Here is a 25,750-nt window from a genome sequence, read left to right as displayed (position 1 = left end):
AAACAGCTCAGTGAACAATTGCCCACTTTTGTCTAGAATGAAGCTTGTATTTTCCTTAAGATATTTCTAATGGAATCAAGTTATTTAACCATTCAAGATCATATAATCCAATTCCAATAACATACCTAGAAACAGGATAATTTAATAAAATTTCTTTACCATTTCCTTCTCATAATGAAAAAAAATTGTTATATACTCTTAGTTAAAAATTTTGAAAACATGAAAAAATATAGGTTCTGGTTTGCGAAGTGGGGTTTTAAAGCTGGGCTCCTAAAATTCTTCTTAAACTTTCAAACCTTGCACAACCTTCAGTTATTTTGATAATCTTCACCTCCTATGAATCTGAATGACTTATTTTGGTGGTTCAAATCTGATACACAAATTTTAAATTCTATGTTTAACAAACATGCAAATTCTTAGAAATGTTCCCAAATACACAGTCTTTAGACCCTCTTCCTGAATCTCCCTTTCAACAAGAATGAGGAAAGGTGTGATACACAAATTTTCTTCTACTCCATGAAGAGCAACACTGTATATCCCAAAAGATAAATTAACCAAACCACTAGTTGTTCTAAAAATAATGACTTTTTAAAGCCTCAAAATAAATATTCAAAATCCTGTATTTTTTAAAATTAATTCCTGCTTATTGTAGACGTTCACTTACAGAGTCTTATTAAAAAAGTACAGAACAGAAATCATGCAGGCAACAGAAGCTTAGTCACAAAGCCAACAAAACTGTACATGTTCTCTAAGTAAGTAAAACAATGTTGGCAAAGGATGTCTTTGAAACCACATAGGTGGAGAAAAATCAGAAATATTTCAATTGTATTACTCCCACATAAATAACACACCAAATACATCCCACAGGTAACAATAGTTGTTTGCTAAAGGTGATGAGGAGTTTGGCAAAGAATGTTTTAATCTACTGTTGACATTTGTTGAAACTACTTAAAATCAAAAACGTTAATTTACGGAAAAAAATTAAAAATAAATACCGAGTCTCCTCAAATTATTAACACCATGAAGTTCCAGGCTCTGCAACTTGGGAGGAATAACCCAAGGCACCATTACAGCCTTGGGGGCTGGCAGTCTGGAAAGCAGCTTTGCCGGCAAGGACCCAGAGGTCCAAGTGAATGACAAGCTAAACGTGAACCAGCAATGTGCCCTTGTGGCACATACGGACAACAGCATCCTGGGCTGCGTTAAGGAAGGCTGTTGATAGCAGGTCAAGAGAAGAGATCCTTCTGCTCTGCTCAACGCTATTAAGGCCACATCGGGAGTGTTTGGTCCAGCTATGGGTTCTCCAGTGCAAGAAAGATAGGAGCATACCAGAGCAATTCCACTAATGAACTATGAAGATTAGGGATTACAATATCTGTCATACAAGTTGAGGCTGAGTGAGCTGTGGTTGTTAAGCCTGGATAAGAGAAGGCCCAGGGTGGGGGGAATCTTGCCACTGTTCTTAACTACCTGAGGGACAAGTAAAGAAGATATAGCCATACTCTTCCAGGGGTCCTGAGCAAGGTGCTCCAGTTGACACTGCTTTGAATTGATAGTTTTGGCCAGGTGGTCTACATCATCCATTCTGTTCTGTGGTAACAATTCTTTTTTCTCTTACTCATTAATAAGGCATGTAACTTTTATGACCCATGTAATACCATGCTAGGCATATATATAAACGAAGACATCACACTCACTTGTTAAAGCTATATATAAAGTAGCAGAGGTGATAAGGCTACCAGAGATCCAGTCTGACTTAACGTTATTCCAACCAGAGAACTTCACTCAACTAACCTTTACATTAGGTTAGTTAGAGGTGAGATTTATAGCCTAATAGTATGTAGCAGAAAGCAAACCTCCTGTAGCAACTGTCAGAACTGTCTTTCATTCTCGTTTCATTCAGCCACAACAGGGCAGCATAAAGGCCACAACTAAAATAACCCCTTAATTTCATTAAGAAAGTATTGAACAAATAAAATGCAAAGCCAAAGGATTGAAACCCCATGATCTTTCAACAGTTAAATGTTTTGTCTCTATCATTCATGGATATATGTTGCAAATGCACTTCAGCAGAAAAATCTGATCACCCCAAAGCTTTTAAGAAGTCGTCTACATAAGACTCATCTGAGCTATGTAAGAGCATTTTGAATCATTTTAACAATCTTTTCTCACATTTTAATCTCATTCGTTACATGAAAACTTCACAGTTTTGGAGTCAGAAAACAGTAACACTGAAAATTTGTCTGGGCAACCATTTTCTCCAGTTTCTGATACTCATTTTCTTTTCCCATCAAAATAAAAGACAAAAAAGCATCAATCTAAAATCAGAAAACAGAAGACTTGTTAAGTCTTTGCTTTTATGACCCATACCCAGTCCTTTACATACCATGGAGGAAAATAAAACAACTGAAGTAATCCTATTTACTTTGAGATACAAGGATCTTGACTTTAGTTCTACCATTGTCTTCTATCAAATGGGAAGCGTCCACTACTTAAAGAATTCAATACATAAATTCATCGCACTGTGTAAATTAATAGTACTGACATTTTTTTTTTCCTATTCACCAGAGAGAAGCTTTTGTTTCCAGACAGCCAAGTACGCATTTTACTACAATGAAATTACAGATACCACATGTAGGTCCTCTCTCTGGTGCTTGCTACACAGAATCCTTACCTTGGAACACCAAGGTTAGTATTGATGATATATCAGCCTTCTTAAGACACACTTCAGTCACTGGCAGAAGAGTGGCTGTATGAACAGGTGACTCAAGGGAGCAGGAATAAGAGAGAGAGAGTAATGAGTGTCTGTGAACTGCTATGAAAAGGCTGAGCGTAAAAGTAAATTTCAAGATCTCCAGTAAGAAACTGGACTTGCATCTAAAAGCTTCTTTTTCCAGAAACTGTAGCATAACACTTCTTGCTCAATCATGAATTTATTTTTTAATTTATACAGTTGCCCTGTTTTTATAACAAAGACTATAATTCACCCCATTCTTTTAATGAAATGATAGTTTTACTGCAACATGAGCTCAGGGAAATCCTCCAAGTTTACTAGCTTATCTCTGGGAGCTATACAAACAGAAAATGCAGTAAACCAACTGTTTCCCTATAAATTCTGTTTATGGCTAGCTTGGCAAGGTAAATGGTAGTATTAAAAAATGCCTTTTTAAACTGTAATCAATTTGAAACAAACCTATATAACAGATATAAAAAAACTAAGCCAGATGCAAATACAAATTCACAGCTGCCAAGAGCTAAATGTAATTACAGCTATTTAACAAGACTCTGCTGATTTCAGCAGGAGGGGAAGAGGCAGGGGGAGGGGGGAATAAATTAAACTCATTCTAGTTGGATCAGACAAACCAGATCATAATTTACCACTAATACTGTGTGTGAATTCAGACTGTAATGATCAATGAGCAATGCTCTGTTACCATACACTTGAGGGACTAGGCATTCATTTTTATACCTATGCCAAAAACCAAAGAAAAGCATTCTAATTTCATGTCCAAGTTTGTGTTTCAATGGGCATACCAAGTAAACACTTAAAATTATTCTTCCTATACAGGAATAAATATTTTAATCAACAATGAAACTTAATATTCATCACTTGCATTATACTGAGACCCAGAATAGACTGCCAAAACCTCAGAAAATGTATTTCTTAATTGATTCATGGAGATGGCTTCCTAGGATAAGAAATGGCAGATTTTGATAGTCTTTAGTATTAATGTCCTTTGGAGGGGGCACACACATCCTTTTCAAGATCCTTACCATTTTTCAAGACAATACTTCATTGAAGAACTATTATTAGCTCTCAGATGATGGGATGGAAGCCTGAAACAGGAACGAAAGCTCCCAGCCTCCAGCCTCCCAGGACAGGCTGTGAAATGGAGACTCTTGACAATCTCACCAAACAGCTTTCTATATTAAGAAAGTCTCTTCACACGATGTTGTAGAAATCAAGGGGACATTAAACATTCCTTTTACCTATCACTACATTTATGTATTGCTACAAATACAGTATTGAAATCTTTCTGAAAAGCCACTTGATATTACATCTACTTTCTAACTGGCAAACTTCAGTCATCTTTGCCTACCTCCAGAAAGACTCCAGCTGCAACTCTGTTTACTATGAATCATTGCTATTTATATCTGTATTACTCGATCCTTCTAAGTAAGGTAGTGTCACCACTGATGTAAGCATTTTGCCCAATTTCCTTTATTCCAGCACAGCAAGAGGGAAGAAAGCTGAAAGTGCTCTTGTTAAACAAAGCACCAGTCTGTGTATTTGAAATGCCCTGGTTATTCAGTGTTGAAATCTCAATCAATGGAGGAAATTGGTAACCTGGAAAACCACATTTAACAAGAATGTTAATGATAGCTCATCCTCCACAACCACCACTGATATATGGGGTGGAATACTTTTGATATACACACAGAGATACAAATCTAAATGTATATACACATACACATAAGAAGAAAAGTATAGATTGATGTATAACTCCTTTTCACAGTAATTTCCCTGACTTCAAACTCCCTGCCCTAGGTTTCAGATAACTAGCACTATTGCACTTTCTGAAGAAGCATCTTTTAATAATAACAAAGGCCAAATCTCTTCTCCCTGTACCAAGCAAAATTTCTGTAAAAGTGGTTTATGAAACTTTAATCATAAAATATTGTAAGTGCTTTTTCTTCTCTCTACTTAAGGTCCTGTTTCAGGCAAGTGCTCTAACCAAAAAGGGCGAAAAAAAGTTATTTTTCTTTAAATGTAAATTTTAAAGTGTATTCTAGTAGGGGGGTTGGTGAGTTTTGTTTGTTAGCTTTTTATGTTGACCTCACTTAACAGTCCATATTTAGAATGAAATTAGGCCTTCTCATTCTCACTTTTTCTTTTCTCCTTTTAGCATATAACTTCTGAGTTTCTAAAGGTGGACATTGATATAGTTCTAATTACAAACAATGCAATAATTACTCTTCAATAATTACTTTTAAGAAACATCATTCTTTTTAGAGAGAAAACTTCTTTTCAGAAGTATCTTTAAAACAAGTGGATGTTTTCTATTGAAACAGTGTAAAAGAAAAGAATTCCTCACATGCACCAACATGCAGAAAGTTTCCCCCAGCGTAAGTCAAAGGCCACTGTAATGAACAAGAACCTTTCAATGTCCTTGTTATGTTTGGAACCCAGTCTATATGCTGAAATCCCCAAAAATAGTCAATATGACCCAAATGAAGAGTAGCAGAACTGTAGTCGGGAATGACTACTCTACACTCCAGATCATGGTAGGAAAAAAAAGTGAAAATAAAAAGCTACTCAAATTCTTTTTTCCTTAAACTAAGTTGCAATCTCTGCAAGGCTATCCTAAGCAGACAGAAAATCAGAGATGCCGAAATGTAATTTGGTGTTGTTCTGGGAGGGAAGAGAGCCAATGCTGCCCCATGCAAAGGGCTAGTCCATAGCTTGCCCATATGCTGACACTAACTCAACCAATGTAGGTTGCTCTAACCCGTTCAGGACTCTAGTCCAGCTGGGGTAATTCTGTATCTACAGTCCCTCATGCTTAGAGACCTCCTTGACGGAGGTAGGATGCTATCAGGTAAAACTGATGGTTTGTAAGGATACAAAATACTTTACCTGCTGGTATAACAAACCAAAATACCTGTAGAACAAAATTAAAAGATACTTAGGCTTTTAAGTTGCCCTATTTCACCAGAAATTTCAAAATATAGATGTTCTGACATAATTTGAAAACAAGATTTTTGTTTGAATTAGAAAATATCCCCTTAAATGGCTCATGGTGAATTACTGACCTCAGAGATATAAAATTTATTTCCAGTTTGCAAATGGGTACCAACAAGTTTTGGATGGAAAAGTGTAGCACCATGAAACCAGAAAAGAATTAAAAAACCCAAACAAAAACCAAAATAACCCTCGACATTCTGTTTGCCACTTGCTTACATTCCTGCCTTTGAGTCTTCCTCCCATCTTCTTCCTTGCCTGACTCTCTTTATCACCAGATCCTGCATTCTGGTGAGTTTTCCTACTTGTGTCACGCCAGATATGTCTCACATTGTTTACAAACTTCACCTAGGCTTCATACACAATCTCTTGTTTCATGTTCTCTTTCTGGTTTGCTCAACTTCTGTTATATTGCAATTGTTTTGGCTGTCACTGAGTTTTATGACTGTCTAAGGACAGCGAGTCTTGGGACAAGCTACAAGTTTTTGCTTTCTGTAAGGCACTGTGGAAATATGTAGATGCATTAATACCAGAGAATAAATATCATCAATACATGTAGGCAAACAAAATTGAATTATCTGTACTGCCTTTCCTTCCAGACTGGTTCTATTTTTTCTATTCTGTTTCTGTTTTGTTTTGGTATCTGCCATTTTATTTGGATGCTCTGTTCTATAAGCCTGCCTATCTGATTCCATATGGTCACAGCTATTATCATGGTCCTTTAGGGGGAGCAGAAGTGTTAAGTGCCATTGCTTTCATGTTAAACACATCATAATCAATGATGACAACGTAACAGTCTTCATTTCTGTGGTGACAGGATTTCAAGTAAATAAAATAGAAGGATAAGTCTGAACTCAGTTAAGGAATGGCTGCAATGCACTGACAATAATTAATTCCAACCCCAGTTTCCAGCTTGAATAGAAATGTCACACAACAGGAGAAGCAAGGAGATTATTGGAGAAAATCGGTCTGATATGTTGCAGCGTAGGAATGAGAGAAAACCAGTGTGAGTAAAGGGAGATCTGTCAGTGACTAAATGGAAAGTTTTGATGGGGTCAGAACAGATAAGTGCCTGATATCTGTAAAGGGAGGTATAAAATGTTACTGCCTAAGAGCAAAAAGTATATAATAAATTGAGATTTTTAATCAGCCAACACAGAAAACAGCTTGAGTTACACAAACACCAGTTATTATCTACAGCCACAGAATTTACGAACAGTTGATAATTTTTTTAATGGCTCTAACAGGATCACAGGTGCTTATCCAGTCATGGTTCTCAACAAACCTGTTCAGTACCTAGGAGTTGTACTGATCTAATTGAAAATCCTGGGTGTCAACGCTCTCAAATGATTCTGGCAGTACCTTCACAGCACTGTAGTTTATGTCCAAGTAAAGGAAGTATTGCTGTCAGGGTTCAGAAAGCCAAGTTGTGCAGAGATAATTTCTACACCGATTTATTTACATTTTTCTCCTATAAACTTATGGAGAGAAATTTTGGAGTATATTTTGCCCACCTAACTATTGTAATCGTGGAAATTACAACTTCTATAAGAAGAAAAGTAAAAAGGACAGAGACAGAAATACAGGCAGTCTGAGTATTTCAGAGACAGAGACTCTGATATCTTTGCTAGGTGAGTACACTGTCTATATTTTATTATATATTGTTTTTTATTACCAGAACCTAAATTACATTTTACATTTCTGTGTACTAGCAAAGGGAAATGAAACATGAGAAAATAAACATGAAATATGTGGTGACTTCCTGCTTAGCAGGAATCTCTGCAGTTAGGTAGAGAAAGGACATAAAAAAATAATTGAGAAATATTTTTTGTAAACTAGTTACATGTCAGGCCTTTAGAAAAAAAGATACAACAATAATTCTTGCTCAAACAACCATTACATCTCAGGTACCCCTTTGATATAAAAAAATGCATCTTCATCCTGCCTCAGACACCTTCATGCACTGCTAATGGATGTATATCTTTTTTTTCTTGGTTCTTTTCCACTTACATTAAAGACAGTAGTAATAGATGGAAAAAGTTGTAAGAGTCAAACCAAACATGAAGCTGCTTATTCTTGAAGGCAAATAACTTATCTCATTTTTCAGATGTATTATGTATAGTTTCACATGTGGGAGCTGCTAAGTTCTTTGTTGAGTCATTAGCAAGAGCATTGCAAGACAATGCCTCCCTCCTCTCATCCCATAACTAAGTAAACTGTCTCTGAATACATTTTACTCCGCAAATTCTAATTAAATCACCTTAAGAAATACAAATCTGACCAACCTAGATAAGTACCTTCACTCAGCATTCTGGAGCTCAAATCCACAGAGATACTCACTTTTTGCTATTCCCACTGGGTGTTTCTCGGCACCTTAAAATTCACATGCTGGTGATCCAGACTCCAAACATAATTGGGAAATCTGCTATCTTTCTGAAGAATCAAGATATATCAGAACAACAAACTGGAGTGTGATGTTCCAGAGGTACATCAGATGGTGATCAATGTCTAACTAAATACATGCAATCAAATTTCTGGCATTTCAGAGCACACACTGGAAAATCTAAAGAATATAAAAAAGTGAATGCTAATTGGTAGTTGGAGAAAAGTCCTGCAATGTACAAATGAATAAGTAAGGCTTGCTATGAGTTTACTTCTGGTATATCAACTTCTAAGAGCTTCCAAAAGTGAAACAAAAATCTGGCAATAGTTTAAATCACTTGTTCTCAGGAGAAAAAAAAAATCTCATCAGGTATTGTCATTGTATGAGATGATACTGGCACTAGGAAACGTCAGAGAATTTCTTTAGATTGGCATGCTCATTTCACAAACAGTATAGTAATAGTTCACAGTACAAACTGACAGCAGTTTTCTACATTACTCTGGCATAAAACATTTGTAAAGCTCTCTAAATGTTGTCTTCATGAACCTCCTCAGGACTGGAGTGTCAAAGCACATCAGCAAAACACACACCAGTATGAAGAAGAGAACACAAGTTAAACTAATGGAGGACCTTTAACAGAACAGGATGAATCTGCAGTATCAGCTGACAGAATGTTAAACACAAAAATTCTGCAAGATATGACTCTGTAACTGCACCACACACGCTCAGTACTGATTCACAGGAGAGACTAGGACTGACAAGATTACCACTGCCAATCCCTTCACGGCCACTGAAATTCTAGGCATAGCTGGGGACACAGTTCACTTCATTTTTCCTCTGAATGACATGTATTCTTTGTTCTCCTCTTTTGAGGAAAATGAGTACTCTATCCGATGCTGATAACACCTATGAACTTTAATGGAGCTATGCCAGTTTTTACAAGTGGAAATATTGACCTTTGTCAAGGAATACAGTATTTCAATTCAGTGGCACAGAGAAACCAAAACAATATTACTTGGGATGGCAGGATCACAATGGAGAAATATATTGATGTCCAAACAACTTTAACATACCAGTGTCCTGCTAAACAATACATATAAAGTTGTTTATTATCTGTGACACACTGAAATGCCCATTAGTCTGTGTCTCTTTTCCAATGCACCACAGCAAAAGGTAGACTATTCTTTGAAAGGTATGGGCTCGGAACTGATTATGCTCAGAAGGGTCAACTCCTTTTCTATGGCTTTTACCAATACTGCCACTGCAATTTCTTTTCAGAACCTCATACTCAGGTCAGGACGCAATTGTGCTACACAAAACCAGAAGTGAAGGATAATCATCATACAAAACAGGTCAAGTGTTTTTGCAAAATCAAAGTTCTGATCATCTTCATCATTTATAGGCACAGAAGGTAGACAGATTAAATGAAAATGTAGTTCTGTTGGTAGACTACATTCATATCGTCACAGAACCCCAACAGAGATCTAGGGGTTAGAAGAGGTTTCCCTACAATAATTGTCTTAGTATGTATAATATATGAATATATGGAGAGTTAGGAGAATTTTTAGCCAACTCCATCTTAACAAAACTTCTGTTATCAGTATTGTGACACAACAGGACACTTCCCTATGTTGTTCCAAGGATGACAGCAACAACAACAAAAAAATCATACCAGGCATCTTGTAGTGGACAGTATCTGTTGCATTCCTCCTTCAGCCTTTGAACACTATGGGAGATGATTGAATCACCATCCCTGGAGGTATGTTAAAGATGTGTAGACATGGCATTTAGGGACATGGTTTAGTGGTGGACTTGGTAGTGTTAGGTTAGTGGTTGAACTTGATGATCTTGAGGGTTCTTTCCCACCTAAACAATTCTATGGTTCTATGATTACTTCAGGGCAAGAATCAGCAGTTGTATAAGCCACAACAAGGACCACCATCACTACATGCTCATTTTTAATAACTCCTTAAGATTTGACCACTTAATTACAATTGAATCAGCTAAGGAGAACATATGGTAACCTTAGGTAATACAACAAGCTATCTGTTGACTTGCTGACACCACCTTTTACAGGGAACACAAAAGGACTCTGCAATCATGTCCTTCATAATCAGGCTCAAAGACATCACCAAATCTCTAATTCCAAGAAAAAAAGCTTACCACAACAAATTGCCCTCTTTAGTACTTCCAGCACATATTTATAAACTTCTCTATATCTACAGATGACATATCTTTCTAAATGTATAAGTCATTCACTGAAAAGCTACCAGGTCTCTTCAACACTATTCTCAAACCATCAGCCCTGCTTCTATACTCTCCCCACATAAGAAGTTCTTGCATAAACTAGACAACATAAAGCACTTCCCAGCTAACAATTCCCTGGTCCAGCTGACAGATCATTAGATTACATCCCAGCATCATGTGGCATGAAAACCTGTCTTCACTCTTCAGAAAAGAGTAAGACAAACATTCAGGATTTCAACTGAAAGACATATGTTTGGAATTATCTACTTGATATTCACCCAGAAAACTTTGTCTTTAAAGCTATCACTTTGTCCTGATAATAAATACAAGCATAGATACCAACGTGGTCATAAACTGCTGCTAAAATTTTAATTATTGTACCCTCAAGCCTGTAAGTATTATCTTTGCTACCTGCTGTGGAAAACTGGACTTCATCCTTGCTTTCACCATAAATTCAAAAAGTATCACAATCCCTTCAAAGTGCTTTCAAAATACTCCTATACATCACTCTTCTAGACATCACAGGTAGTATCAAAAACATCACAAGCAATATAAAAAATGATAGCCTGCAAACCACAGCAGAAAACCTACAGATCAATTGCCTTACATCCAGGCAGAAAGCATACATTTAAAACACAAAGAAACACCCACTCCAACATCAGCACATTTCCATTGACTTTATGGAACATGAGAATTCCTCTCCCTCCACCCTTGCCTAAACCATCCACACCTGCAGGCTGGAAGTCTCTCTCTCCCCCTTGTAAAGTCAGGTAGCCATCAACTCCCTTTTAAAATTGTAGAGGTGTACTTGTCTCAGTGGTTTAAGTGGCATGTGTCTAACTAAACTCAGAAAACTGATCTAAACTCATTTTACCTTTGATTTTTTCTGTTTCTATCATACTTGAAGATCAACTTGTATGGTTAAAAGCCTGCATATTTTTTACAACTACAGCTTTGTCTCAGAAACTACAAGCTCTATTTCAACTATGCCTCATTGTCGTGATGCCTCTAACAACATGATAATTTTATGCAAACACACCATATATAGTCTTTCTCACAAATGTCAGTGTCATGTACAGTGAGCAAACTGCTTACACTTGCATTATGGGAAATTCTGGCAGAGTAAAGAGGAACTTCCCTGCTCAAGGGATTCCAAGAAGCTTTTTCTTTCTTCCTGCTGGCAAAAACGATTTAGGCAACACGGTTATCACAAATCCCATTGAAAGGTCCCACAATTAATTTTTGTGGATATTGAATGCACGATGTTTACAGCCAAGACCACTTTCTCACTGAGCTTATAGTAATTTCTCATGGGCACAATGACAACTATAACACTCACACCACATAATACAATAAATAAATAACCCCGATGACCTTAGTATCTTTATTTTAATGCTTCTGTATCAAGAAAGCAATATTTTCTTTGATGTGATTTTCAGAATATTCAAGTGAAATCAAGTCCCAACTTCTTTCATAACCCATGCCCCTGCTTCTGTTCTATGACACAAATAATTTTCCACTGAAATTCTCCTGCTTATGCTGACATCTATTTATAGAATTGTAGGAGAAAGATTTCAGCACTCCATGGTTCTACATAGGAATCCTACACACTAGCTTCCAGAGCAGCGCGAAACCATCATGTCTCTACTCCATCTCCCTCTGCCTCTCTTGGGCAGCAGACACTTTGCCTGTCCAGGTATATCTGGCAAGGTGCTAAACCAGCTAACATGCTGCGCATGTAGGGTCCCAACTCCAATTTAAGAGGGAAGATATTGCTAGCAAGTGGACTTTGGTCCTGAAGTGAATGCTGCGGCAGTCCTTGGCATGGAATATCTGGTACTTGATTGCTATTGAGAGGCTTTATGCCAAATTATTGAAAAAGTCTCTTATTAAATAGGTCTCCTTTTCTCTAGATGTGAGATTTACAGTTGTGTGGCCAAGTAGTAGACAAAGCAGAAAAATCAGCAGCAGCTTAGTAATTCCAGTGTGAAGAAGGCAGCATGGACTCCACTTGCCAAGCTGCAAAAATTTAGACTAATCGAAAAGCAGGCCACTGGCTGCAACTGCTGGCAACAGTTCAGTACTGAAAGGGTAAGTAGCATTTACTAATAGTATTCTACTTTTATCGCTATGTAAAAAGAGATGTTACTAGGTACTAAAGCTACTTCCAGTAGCTGTATAACCCATCGCTCCACCCAGGTAAATGGTAGTACCCTTTTACCTACAATTATCTGCAAGGAAAATCCAGAAATAGTGCATGCTATGAGAAGTTTGAGCCTAAACCCCTCTAAGCTATCCTACTTGTGTCATCCCTTGGTGGAGGAAGCTGTCAGGAATCAGTCATGCAGGTCCTACACTTTTTGCTAATTCTAATACTAAGAGACAAAATTGCATCCCAGACCTGTTATGCTTCTTGAACGAGTCATTAAGTATACACAGCCACTAGATTTAAAAGAAAGTATGGCCTAGGTTTTTCCCACCATTTTCATAGAAGCATTCCTTGTGGCTGTTCTTTGCAAAAGTACAATATGTACAGGGCAAAATATCTCCCTCACTAGAGCCAGATGCACTCTGCAAAGGGGTGTTTTTTCAGCATTTTTTCCCCCACTTTACCATTTACCAAATTTATCACTTTACCATTGATGCTTTGTTCATAGTTTGTTAATGTTTTTCTCATAAACTATGTCTCATGACAGGTAGATTAAATATAACACATACTAAGCAAAAATGCTCATTAACTTCCCCATTGATCACGTAATACTACTACTTCTGCATCATCAAACTCTAAAAGGTCTTTTATGGCCTCTCCATGCTGCTCAGCCATTTCAGGAAATTTGTGTAAACTTTCACTTGAACTACTTGTTTAAGGATTTGATTTTCTTTCCTAAGGCATTCTTAATTTTTGCCTGTCAACTGTTAGTACAAAAGACAAATTCAGAGGATGTTATTTATTTTTTTAACTTATCTTCTATATATTTTTGCTGCCCATAATTGATCATTACAGCAATTCAGTTGCAGAGAGTTTCAACAGAATGTGATTTTCCTCTAAAGTGAATAGAAGATAGTAAGTAGGAAGAAAAACCTTCTATTGCTACATATGGAAGTAGACAAACAGTGCAAAATGAACATTAATATTCAACACAAAGTATGTTTCTTTGCCAAAGCTGATTTTAAAATAACCTTTAGCCCTTTTGTGTTTAAGATATGAAATGAAGTACTTAATCATTTAGACCAATCTCTAGACTTGTGTGGCCTCAAATTATAGTAAACACGGAACATGACAGACTGCGACCTAAGGATATGTTGCTAACTGTTGTTGCACTGTCGATTATAGTGCCTATGCCAACGATGCATGGAAGTCCACCTGCCCCTAGATTAAAAGAAATGTTTTGCCTTATCACTGCCTCCAACTGTGAGGTAATACACTTTACAGCGAAGTCAGAAAAGACCAGGGATAAAGATGATAGATGAAACTATACTTTATACTTTGATCAAGTTATAGATAAAAGATATATTAGTTACCTTAATGCCTCATAACTAAATAGGTAACAAATGCCTGCATAGAGACATTTAAATACAAGCCACTGTAATTTAAGCATCATCTCTAAAAATGTAGACACAAAAGCCAACCAGGATATTACAACTTCTGACCATAGTAATTTTGAATTCCATAAGCCTTCTGTGTTATTTAGGAAAACTACTGAATTTGTGTCTTTTGTTCACATTATTCACATCACTGCAATGTCAGTTTTAAGAAATAAAGGAAATCTAGCAGTTACCTCAATTCAAAAGGCTTCCATTCTGAATACTTAAGACTCCTATGGGATGTGACTTTTACTGTACAAAACCTAAAATTACAGGGTTTACTCGGGATATTATTTGCACTGCCTCTGGAAATAGTGTCACAGTTGTCAATTATGATAAGGTCTTTCTCCCACTTTCTTGCTAGTTACATTTTGCTATGTGGAGAAACAAGCCTAATGCTGTCATTCTCACCAGCAGGAGAACTTATTAGCAAACCACTAGGCTACTTCTGCCTCAGGATATCTGTTGCCTGTTATTTTAGCAATTTTAGACAGTGTCTATGGGTAGCAAACTGTGAAGAAATGCAAAAGACAAATCCTGTTTAAAAGCATAAGAGAAACTGCTGATACTTACCAAACTATTCCCTGAGCCCCGGAGCCAATAGGTTTCAAGTTCTGGTAGCGTTTGAGAACTGTGAAGGTCGAGTCACCTACTTCCACACTGTAGAACTGGTTGTCAACTTTGCTTTTGCTCATGTTGTAATGTTTGGCAATATATGACACATCCACTTGTTTCCCAAATCCCTGTTGTACAGAAGAAGGGAAGCGGGGAGGGAGTGAAAAAAAAATACAGAAATCAAGCTGGTAAAACATCAGAATACCAATAAAACTTGCCAGCATAATTTTCCAATATAAATTCTTGTACTTTTAGTCTCATTGTCATAGATCTACATGAACCCCCAAATGCTCTCAAAGACTGTATCAAATTCTCTTTCACTCAGTAAGTAACTGCAGAAAGACATTGATTAAAGAAAGCTAGTGAATTACCTAGCTAACGCTTGTGACACAGATACTCCCAACTACTAGTCTCTGCTTGCTGTTACTGTTGCTTTATGACTACTGTCTTAGGCATTCATGCTGATTTTACCCTCATTTCTGTTGCCATAAATCAGTATAGAAGTGTGACATTGGAATTAGGCTCTTCATCATTGGTCAGACAGAGCAAATAAATGTATTAATGAGTGCTAAAACTCACCTTAAGCATATAATAAAGGCCTTGAGAACTTTTCTACAGGAGAGGCAAAAGAAACAAGAGCAGTTTATGAGACGAACTGTGACCTGACATGGCTCAGTATCATGGAGACTATTCAGTAGCTCAGAGGTCTTCATAAGTTCTGAGTTCCCAAGGACAGAAGAGTTGCTCTTGTGACCTGACAGATTCATTAGTCCTATGCAAAAGCTAATTTTCATGACACATAGACAAGTTACTGTAAAGCTTATTGCTTTCACTGAAGTTATCACTGCAGAGCTGTATCCCCTCCCATATTTGTAGAATTACTATGCAGGAAGTTATATTACATTCATTTTATGACTACCAGTGACCTCAGTTCCCTGAAGATGGTGAAGCAAAGTACATAGAAATCTGTGATAAAAATCAGAATTCTAAGTTTGCAATTTAAGATTCTGTGTTACGTGATGCTGAGCACAGGATGCAAAAGTTCAACATACTACTAACAGATCTATCCTCAAGTATTTAGTTGACAATTCACTATGGAAGTCAAGACTTTTCCAAATTACTTCTAAAAGGAGAAGCAAAACCAAATGTGCCTCTCTTTGCCTGTGCATTTATTTTCAGTGTGCACAAATGCAGCTGCTAAGTTTTCTTATTTTGTTTATTATAAACCACTTCACTCCAAAAATCTAAATAATCAACCATGTCGTCTGAGTATGGACTACTAAGTTGAATTTTGATGGATCAAGGAATCATAGAATAATGAAATCATAGGTTGGAAAAGACCTCTTGGATCATTGAGTCCAACCATTCCTATCTGCCATTAAACCACGTCCCTGAGCACTTCATCCACTCATCTTTTAAATACCTCCAGGGAAGGTGACTCAACCACCTCCCTGGGCAGCCTATTCCAGTGCTTGATGACCCTTTCTGTGAACAATTTTTTCATGATGCCCAGTCCTGACGCAGCTTGAGGCCATCCCCCCCTTGTCCTATCACCTGTCACTTGGGAGAAGAGGCCAGCTCCCTCCTCTCTACAACTTCCTTTCAGGTAGTTGTAGAGAGCAATGAGGTCTCCCCTCAGCCTCCTCTTCTCCAGGCTAAACAACCCCAGCTCTCTCAGCCGCTCCTCATAAGGCCTGTTCTCCAGCCCCTTCACCAGCTTTGTTGCTCTTCTCTGGACTCGCTCCAGAGCCTCAACATCCTTCTTGTGGTGAGGGGCCCAGAACTGAACACAGGATTCGAGGAGCGGTCTCACCAGTGCTGAGTACAGAGGGAGAATAACCTCCCTGGACCTGCTGGTCATGCCGTTTCTGATACAAGCCAAGATGCCATTGGCCTTCTTGGCCACCTGGGCACACTGCTGGCTCATGGTCAGTCGGCTGTCAATCAAACCCCCCAGGTCCTTCTCTGGGTAGCTTTTTAGCCAGACTTCTCCTAGTTTCTAGCACTGCACAGGGTTGTTGTGCCCCAAGTGCAGGACCCAGCACTTGGCCTTGTTAAACCTCATGCCATTGGTCTCAGCCCAGCGGTCCAGCCTGTTCAGATCCCTTTGCAGAGCCTCCCGACCCTCCAGCAGATCGACACTTCCACCCAGTTTAGTGTCATCATCCGCAAACTTGCTAAGGGTGCACTCAATGCCTTCATCCAGGTCATTGATAACGATATTGAACAGGGCTGGACCCAGCACTGAGCCCTGGGGACACCATTTGTAAACAGCCTCCAGCTGGATTTCACACCATTTCCCACCACTCTCCGGGCCCGGCCATCCAACTAGTTTTCCACCCAGGAGATTGTGCACCTGTCCAGGCCAGAAGCTGACAGTTTCCTAAGCAGAATGCTATGAGAAACTGTGTGAAAGGGTTTACTGAAGTCCAAGAAGACCACATCCACAGCCTTTTCCTCATCCATCGTGTAGCTGATTTGGAGAATATATTTTTTTCTCATTTTAAAACTATCACTCCTATGTTTCACAAAGCTGGTCATTAAACACAGATAACTGATCTCGCTGAGCACTTGGATTCTCAGGTTTGCCTTAGGACCGTTAACATTATTTTTCCAGCCATCACACTGTCAACAGCAACACTGGTTAAATTCTAACTATTTCATGAAGAGACTTGGAAACTTTTAATAAGCTTAGCTGTTCATACACATAGACAATCTTATTTCAGAAGAACAACTGAAAACATGACACTTACTTGTTAAAACATCAGGGCAAGGCTTTTTTTTTCTTTTTTTTTTTTCTTTGAACACAGAAAGTGAGAGATTTATGGACATTGACACAGTGCTAAACTTAAGCTTATGGAGAGTGGAATGACTATGAAAGAGGATTGAATTTTTCTGCTCTGAAGAAAGACAGGTTGGTTCTGATTCACACTGTGTAGCATTAGTTGTAAAACTCCTTCCGTGAAAAGAGACGCGTAAATTGGTTAGCTCAACTATTCATGACCAGACCTGGAACTGAGAGGCTTTATTTTAATAGTATGGTCCTGACAGATAGGAAATCATCACAGCTCCCACTGGCTACGCAAACACATTTGCAGTATGTTTTTTCTAATGTCATTATCAGTACAAGGCAGATTATACTCAGCATTAGCATCCATTACTCTGAAACCAATATTATATGAAGTGTCAGTATAAAAATTGTATTCCTTAGTGAGTTTGACTCATAGCTAGCTCCTCTGGTAGTACAGATACTTTTTTAAACAAGCCAGTTGACTGCTTTAAGGCTTGGGTCAACCACGCCTGCCATAATTTCTTTGCAACCTCACTCCCAGGTTACCCAACAGCTTGTCACATGGTATGGAGGTATACGGGAGAAGATGCTTTCTCACTTTACATTTAGAAGTCTATGCACATCAAAATTATTTGTTTTCAAGTTAGACTGACCGGGCACAAATCTGGCCTCAGGAATCCCATGCTGCCTACAGTGGGATTTATGAAGTATTGAAATTCTAGCAGGTAATTATTTTAGATCCAGGAATGTCTTAAAAACGAATTAAAACAGCTCAGAAGAACCACTCTGTAGTATTTCAGTTATATGGATAATCAATGTATGCAATTGCTTCAGTCATTTCAACAGTACTTAAAGTGATACTGATCAACAGGAAACAGAAGAGCACAACTGGTAAGACCTGGTCAGAACACACAAGTGTCCTAATGAACTCCTCTGTGTAACACAGATCTTTCCTATGACAATCCACTCCTAACTGTGTGTGAGTAGGAAGGGTAAAGACTTTATTTTTTCATGGATTTTTTTCTTTTTAGCTTAACATTTTTGTGAAAGTCTGTCTACTTAAAAATCTGTGATCCTTAAGAAGCTTTGTTAGACTATATCAGCACTAATAACTACTTATAAAATTCAAGACAGGCTGATTTAGTTTGAAGTTGACTCCAAGCAGAATGCCTTACTGAGTCACAAGCATTTCAGCTTTGTGGACAGGTCAAACAGTCTCCAGGTAATCTACTTATTTGTTTCCTCCATTTAAACCCACACTGCTAAAAAAATGCAACCCCCTTACTCTTTGTATTTTCCTGACTTTTATCAAATCCTAAATAATCAAAATTGAAACACAGTAAGCCTGCAGCTTATGCCCAAAATACCGCTTACTTTTATATGCACCATGAGATGAATGATATAACTATCCTTGTCATGACTAATTTAAATCAAATCCCTAAATCATTGCGTTAACAGCATAATTAGATTAATCACATTTGATCACAAAGTATCTTTGCATAGAAAGGCCAACTAAATTATTTTTCATTGTGTATTCTGTATAGACCACACTGATGGCAGAAACATTATCTATTTTTTTCACGATAAAGCCAGTCTTCTAACTTATTCTGGCTCTCTCAGAGCCAGAAGTCCATAGATAGTGATCAAATCTCTTACAACAAATAGTTTCTCATCTTGTGTGTGTGTTTGGGTCCAGTATTACAATTTTTCATCATACCAACCACATCACTCCACAGTTCCTCATTCTTCCATCTCAATCCCATCCTGTATGGATTGTATCCATCATGGTGTCTTCCTGAATTTTTTTGTGTTTTTAGTGGGATTTTTAACAGGTTAATTCTCTGCTTTCTTCTAATGTCTCTCCAGTAGTCTTATCTTAGCCTCCAGGCACAATCTATCCTCCTTTATGAAGTTAGCCTTCCAAGTAGCCAGCCAGCCCTTGCAAACCACTCAAACTTGATTGATTAATCATTGATCTTTTAACTATATTTGCTCTGTTCACTCTATTTTAAAACATTATATTACGACACTGATATTAAAACATCTTATTAGATGCAGTACAACACTTCATGAGTGCTGGTTGGGGTTTTGAGGTTTTTTAGTTTGTTTGTTAGTTTAAACACACTGTCCTTGTTTAAACGCTTCTAACTAAGATACCAAAAACACAGCACCTTCAGAGATGGCTCTTACACAAGAAGCAGCAGGACTGCCTTCTATTTCTTTTTCATTAGCATCTACTCAAAACACAAAGCAAAGAACTCTTCATGTGTTCTCCACTTGTCCTCCATATGTTCACTGAGCATTAACTACTTTTGATTGCCTCTTTCTTACAGGCACAACATTTTTGTAGTTCATTTGTTACTGTATCATGTGTTGCTCAGAAGTCACTGTGACCCAAAGATGTCTGCTTCATTCCAGACCAGATTTCTAAGACATGAGCAACTGAGAGCATGAGAGCATGCACAACATGAGAGCAACTGCACAACAAAACAACTAGTTCAAAATGATTCCTCATTCCTACAATGTCTGAAGAATTCAGCTCTGACACACAGATAACATCCAACACTTGTCATTGTATCAGAGAAGGTAAGGATGAGAAGACTGATCAAGACACACTCAGAGAAAAGATTCCTTGAGAGTGGGGTTTCTTTATGGACAGGAAATTAATCAGTGTTCCAAATGGAAAATGTAGACAAAAATACAGGAGAGAAATATTTAAGAGTAGGTGAGAAAGTTACAGTAAAGATGTTTGGAAACATTCAGGCACAGCTCCAGAGATAAGCTAGGCAAGGCACAAATTTTGTTCAAAAACAGAAGAAAGCAATGGCAGCAATCACATCTAGCTTGCAGGAGAAGAGAAGAGTGGAAAAATTTTAGTTTGTACTAATTAGTTTTTTCTGAGGCCCTAGATCTGGAACAGAAGCAATAACATGGGAAGAAACAAGATACAATTAAGATTAGGAAAGATAAATGGGATCACTAAAAGTTGGACAAAACATTGCAACACTAAGAAATGAAAAGTACACTCAATTTGTCAACAGTAGTGAAGGAGACAAAGAAACACAGTGTCTTATGAGGATAGAAGAGTTAAATGGGATTAACAGCTCCTCTTTATTGCATATATTGACACTACAGTATATCTCAAATGGTTTACACTTCTCAGGAAAATTGAATGACACGGAAATACTAGTACTACTTAAAAAACTTTCCTCTATATGCAAGCAGGGCAGCAAGAAGACTGACTACACAAAATGCTATGCCCCAATGCACATCATGGCTTCCTGTAAAAAGAAGAGTAAAGAAGAAGCATACAGCAGTATAGATGAAGCATGCAAAGAATTAAATTTATCAATATAGAATTATAGTTTTCACTGTGAAGATGATAACTACTGAAAAGACTCTCCATTTTATAAATAAAGACTACAAGGAGGCCAACAATTTGATCATAGACTCACAGAATCACTAGGTTGGAAAAGACCTTTGAGATCATCAAGCCCAACCATACCTGTCCACTATGAAGTCATATCCCTAAGTATTTAATCTACCTGTCTTTTAAATACCTCCAGGAATTCTGACTTGACAACCTCCTTGAGCAGCCTGTCCCAGTGCCTGATAACCTTTGAGGTGAAGAAATTTTTCCTAATATCCAATCTGAACCTTCCCTGGTGCAACCTGAGGGTGTTCCCTCTTATCCTATCACCTGTCACTCAGGAGAAGAGACCAACACCCACCTCTCTACAACCTCCTTTCAGGCAGTTGTAGACAAATATAAGGTCTCCCCTCATCCTTTTCTCCAGACTAAACAACCCCAGTTCCCTCAGAAACCCCTTGTAAGACTTGTTCTCCAGCTCCTTCACCAGCTTCCTTGCCCTTCGCTGGACGCACTCCAGGACCTCAATGTCTTTCTTGCAATGAAGGGCCTCAAACTGAACACAGTATTTGAGGTGTGGCCTCACCAATGTGCAGGGGTACAATCACTTTCCTGGTCCTGCTGGCCACACTGTTTCTGATCCAGACCAAGAGGCTATTAGCATTCTTGGTCACCTGGGCACACTGCTGACTCATGTTCAGCCGGCTGTCAGTCAGCACTCCCAAGTCCTTCTCTGCCAGGTAGCTAACAGCTTTTGTTAGAGCTAGACAGCTCTTGATACTATGAAGTATCATTTTAGTCCTAGGAACCTAAGATATAGGTCATTGCTTGTTAATGGCTTATGAATACCAATTAATCTCCTGTTGTAAAGAAGGCATAATTATAGGATATTCAGTTTTTCTCAAGGTCAAAGTAGTAAATTTATCCAATCTGATTAAAGCATTAGTTGTAATTAAAGTGGTTTATCAAAGTTAGGATAAAATTTAGAAAAACAGATCAGATGAATCAACCCATCAATGGAGACCAATGCAAATAATGAAGCTTCTCTTTTCTGCTTGTAAAATGAAAAGATTTCTAGAATCATGTGATTTTTAAATGGTCATTGACAAAATATTGCATCTATGAAGTCTATACACGTTCTGTTCAAAACAGGTAAACATGACTGTCAAAATGAAGCAAGTTAGCAGAACATAGGGGAAAAATGTCTAGAGAGAAATTAAAGCTTTTGAAATAATTTTGCCTCACATTTTTTCAAAAACATGAATAGATTAGAGGTTTTCAAAAACACCCTTGCTATGCAAACTAAAATTTCATTCTAAGGTTTTCCTTCAATGGAATTGGTACACCACCAATCCCAATTTCAGTATGCAAAAATGCTGATGTACTCTATCGGGGACATGAAATTGTTTAAACTGGGCAATGATGATTAGTGATGATGCTGTACATGAATTTACACCCCTGATTCACATTAAACGCTTTCTTAATGTGCATGGTCAGTAATCTCAGTAATCCCATGTCCTGCTTTTCTTTAAAAAAAATCAGTTGTTGCAGCACTTTGGAAATACTGTGACATACAAACTCTAATAATAAAGAATTTTTTTCAGAGACAAGAAAATTCCGGATCATTACTCCAGGTTAAAAATCACAGAACTATAATCCAAATAAAGGCACCCTATGCAGATATAGCTTAGAAAATTCGAAAAATTCTGACAGGCTATACACGTCCTGATGTTGATAAAAAAAAATATTGAAAAACTAAATGAAGGAAAACATGGATGAAGCACTATCCTTTAGACATTGTTACCTGTTATGCAGCATTTAATCTTTAATATCCAGTTCTGCTCAGAAAATACTAGTCCGCATTATGCTTTGCTTGAATAAGAATGTGTAGGGTACTACAGATAAAATTTGTTGGTGATATCAGCCTTACAAAAGTCTAATGAAATTCTATAAGCCTAAACCCCAAATCTTCTTGTCCTACCTTTCTATTACGGTAGAAAAACAGATGCCTTTTTCCTCAGCCTATAAAGAAGACAACTGTTTCATAACATGATTTGGCTAGCAATGCTAGACTTAGATATTTATATACTTCAAAGGATGGAGCAGAGTGTGTGTGTGTAGGCATATCTAATCCACTTATGCTATCGAGTATTTCTCAGGAAGGGCTTTTCTTTTTTTCCTTAAGTTGGAAATCCGTAAGATTCTATTTCTGCTGATTTAGTATTTCACCATATAAAACTAATATACTCAATGACATAATCTCTGTGTCAAGATGAACAGCCTATAATAAGGCATATGTCACTTACTTTTATAGCATGTAAAGCTATGCGTTTTAGGCCACAAGAGAGAAATTACCACGAAAGAAGAAAAATATGCTCACAGTACTAACAATCATTGTAGTACTCTTCAATATTGTACCTTTGTAAAAGATACTTCAGTACTATATTTTGCAGAAAGTGCATAGTGATGCACAAGTTCCAAATGGGAACCACACTGACATTTTCTGATACCTGTTGCATGCTTACATGGTAGAAATAATTTTTGCATTTGTTGAACCACATGTAAACAGTATTGAGTTTAATTATGTTCACTGGAAACTACATTTTTGTAGTGTCTTGTCTAGATACTACAAATCTTGTTGGGATTTTATCAGTTGTAGACACTTCAAGATTTGAGTGGCAGTATCTGCTTCTTGCTGATGATAGTTATTCTGCTGTCACACCATTATCTTTTGTTAACAGTAGTTCCTGAACTTCTTAAATTTACTGATTCAGCATATTGAAGTTTCCCAAAGGTACAAATTAACTACTTAGAACTGAAGATTTGCTAGTAAAAGACAGGGTATTTAATTTCCACAGTAGCATTATGAATACGCATGAAATAAACAATATTATTACACGGAGCCTGTTGAATCGTCTCTAAGTAATGATCTCAATGTTTGGACTAAGAATCATAGGATACAGATATAACCCATATACCACTTTATGCAATACAAATGAACAGCACCCATGACAGCTAAGGTCTTAATGCAACAAAACACCTAATTTAGAGACAGTTCTTTTGCTTCATGTTATCTATGTGCTTAACTGTTATTTGGATCAGGGCCTATCTTTATGGAGAGAGCAACTTAACATGAGGCTTCAACCAGCTTTTATCCTCAGGAGAATAAATCCAAAGATCTGAAGACCTTGAAAAGTTTTTTGTGTGATAAGTGCTTGAAGGATAGAATACTCTTTCCTCCAATGTCAGGATATCATCTCGTGTGTACTGCTCAGATGACTCCTCTTTGGGTATCAGCTGTAGGCATTAAACACAAATCAGTTTCAGTCTGTGATAAAAATTCATCCAAACGCTGTTGACTTCATCACGTATACTTTAACAAAAACAGTTTAAGTATATTTGGGTTTGTATGTGTCTCTGAAGACCTTTTATAACTTAGGGTAACTGCAAAGGAATACTTACAATGGCATGCTTCCATTAAAGAACGTGGTGTGGAGCGACAGAAAACATGCGGTACACATAGTCACGCACTGATTGATGCCAAGACTGAAGGTGCACTGAACTTAGAAAGAAGTGATTAAGAACATTTTTCCATGTAAAACAGAAATGTTTCTGTACAGCTCTGCTTTAGTCTAAGTAAATGGGAGAAGAAAGCCAGCAAGCAAAGCTATGAAAAAAACCTCTGTTCTACACAGTGAAAGTAACTTTTTCATTGATAACATTTTTTCCAAATGAACTGAGGAAAAACTCTTCTTTTGCAAATATTGCAAAATTTTAATTTTTTTTTTTGCAGGTGATGTTTGACAAAAAATACAAAAATCCAATGTTTGACAAAATCCTGTCTTGTCTCAAAAATAGTGGAAGAATTAAGCCAGTGAGATAAACATACACACAGGAAGAAGAGATGAAAAGGACAGAGAAGACAGTTAAGCTGATTAGCCAACTGAATAACCAAGATCCACCCTAGACCTGATGGTATACTAAGTGTAGATCCAGCCTTCTCAATTGAACAAATATTTAGTGTTCCTGAGTTAGAAAACACAAAACAAACTTCCCAACACCTGTCACTGTTTTGTGTTAAATGCTTACATACAAATAATACCCCTCTCTTTTTCAGAACTGTATTTTCACTTAATTGGACTTCATAAGTAATATAAATGGAATAAGCCAGTGTTTATTATGATTCCATGTCTAAGAATGTAGCATTGTTCTTATCCCTCAAAGAATGATGAATGTCCCTAATGTCTCTCCAGCTAATTGCATTACATCTCACCAAAAAACTTCAAAGAGACAAAATTCAAACACAAAAATGTTCAGGAATAAGAAAAAAGTCACCTTTCATTCATGATGGAAAAACATGCACACAGATTTCTGACTCGTGTGTATGTATATATATATATGTTAACTTACTTAATCTAACCAAGAGAACTAAAAAGTGGACAAATCAATATGCTTTTTTCTTCATATGACATAATTAGTTTCAGTCTTGTAGACTTCCAAGCATTGGGACCAAATAATTTCAAGGGTAATTTCATCCTGCTGGGGGACTGCAATTACCCTGACATATGCTGGAAAAGCAGCACAGCAAGATGTAGGCAATCCAGGAGACTCCTAGAGTGCATTGAAGATAATTTCTAAACCTAGGTGAAAAACACCCCGATCTGAGGTGATATGGGACCCCGATATGGGACCTGATGGTCACCAATACAAGTTTGCTCAGCAGTGACGTCAAGCTTGGAGGTAGCCTGGGCTGCAGAGATCATGCACTGGTGGAGTTCAAGGCCCTAAGGGATGCGGGACAGGAGAGGAATATAGTCAGGACCCTAAATTTTAAGTAAACAAACTTCCAGCTCTTCAAGGAGTCAGTCAGTAGGACCCCTTGGGATATGTTCATCAGGGACAAGGGAGCAGATTAGAGCTGGCAAATGTTTGAGCATGTTTTCCATAAAGCTCAAGAGAACTCAGTCCCCAGATGTAGGAAATCAGCCAGGGAAGGGAAAAGATCAGCCAGGGAAG

General features: G+C 37.6%; 1 protein-coding gene across 7 annotated transcripts in view; it reads right to left on the bottom strand.

Moving 5' to 3' along the window:
- The window catches only part of MAPK10 (mitogen-activated protein kinase 10), a 151,939-nt gene that overhangs the window by 49,674 nt on the left and 76,515 nt on the right, over positions 1 to 25,750 (bottom strand). For all 7 annotated transcript variants that reach the window (XM_069855392.1, XM_069855395.1, XM_069855393.1 and 4 more), the window contains one exon: positions 14,532 to 14,701. In XM_069855392.1, the coding sequence (XP_069711493.1) occupies positions 14,532 to 14,701 (170 nt within the window). The remainder of the gene's footprint in view (positions 1 to 14,531; positions 14,702 to 25,750) is intronic.

This window comes from Phaenicophaeus curvirostris, chromosome 4 (assembly GCF_032191515.1).
Source record: "Phaenicophaeus curvirostris isolate KB17595 chromosome 4, BPBGC_Pcur_1.0, whole genome shotgun sequence".
Classification (NCBI taxonomy): Eukaryota; Metazoa; Chordata; class Aves; order Cuculiformes; family Cuculidae; genus Phaenicophaeus; species Phaenicophaeus curvirostris.
Note: the sequence above shows the minus strand (reverse complement) of the source record. Positions and strands in the feature narration are given on the sequence as shown.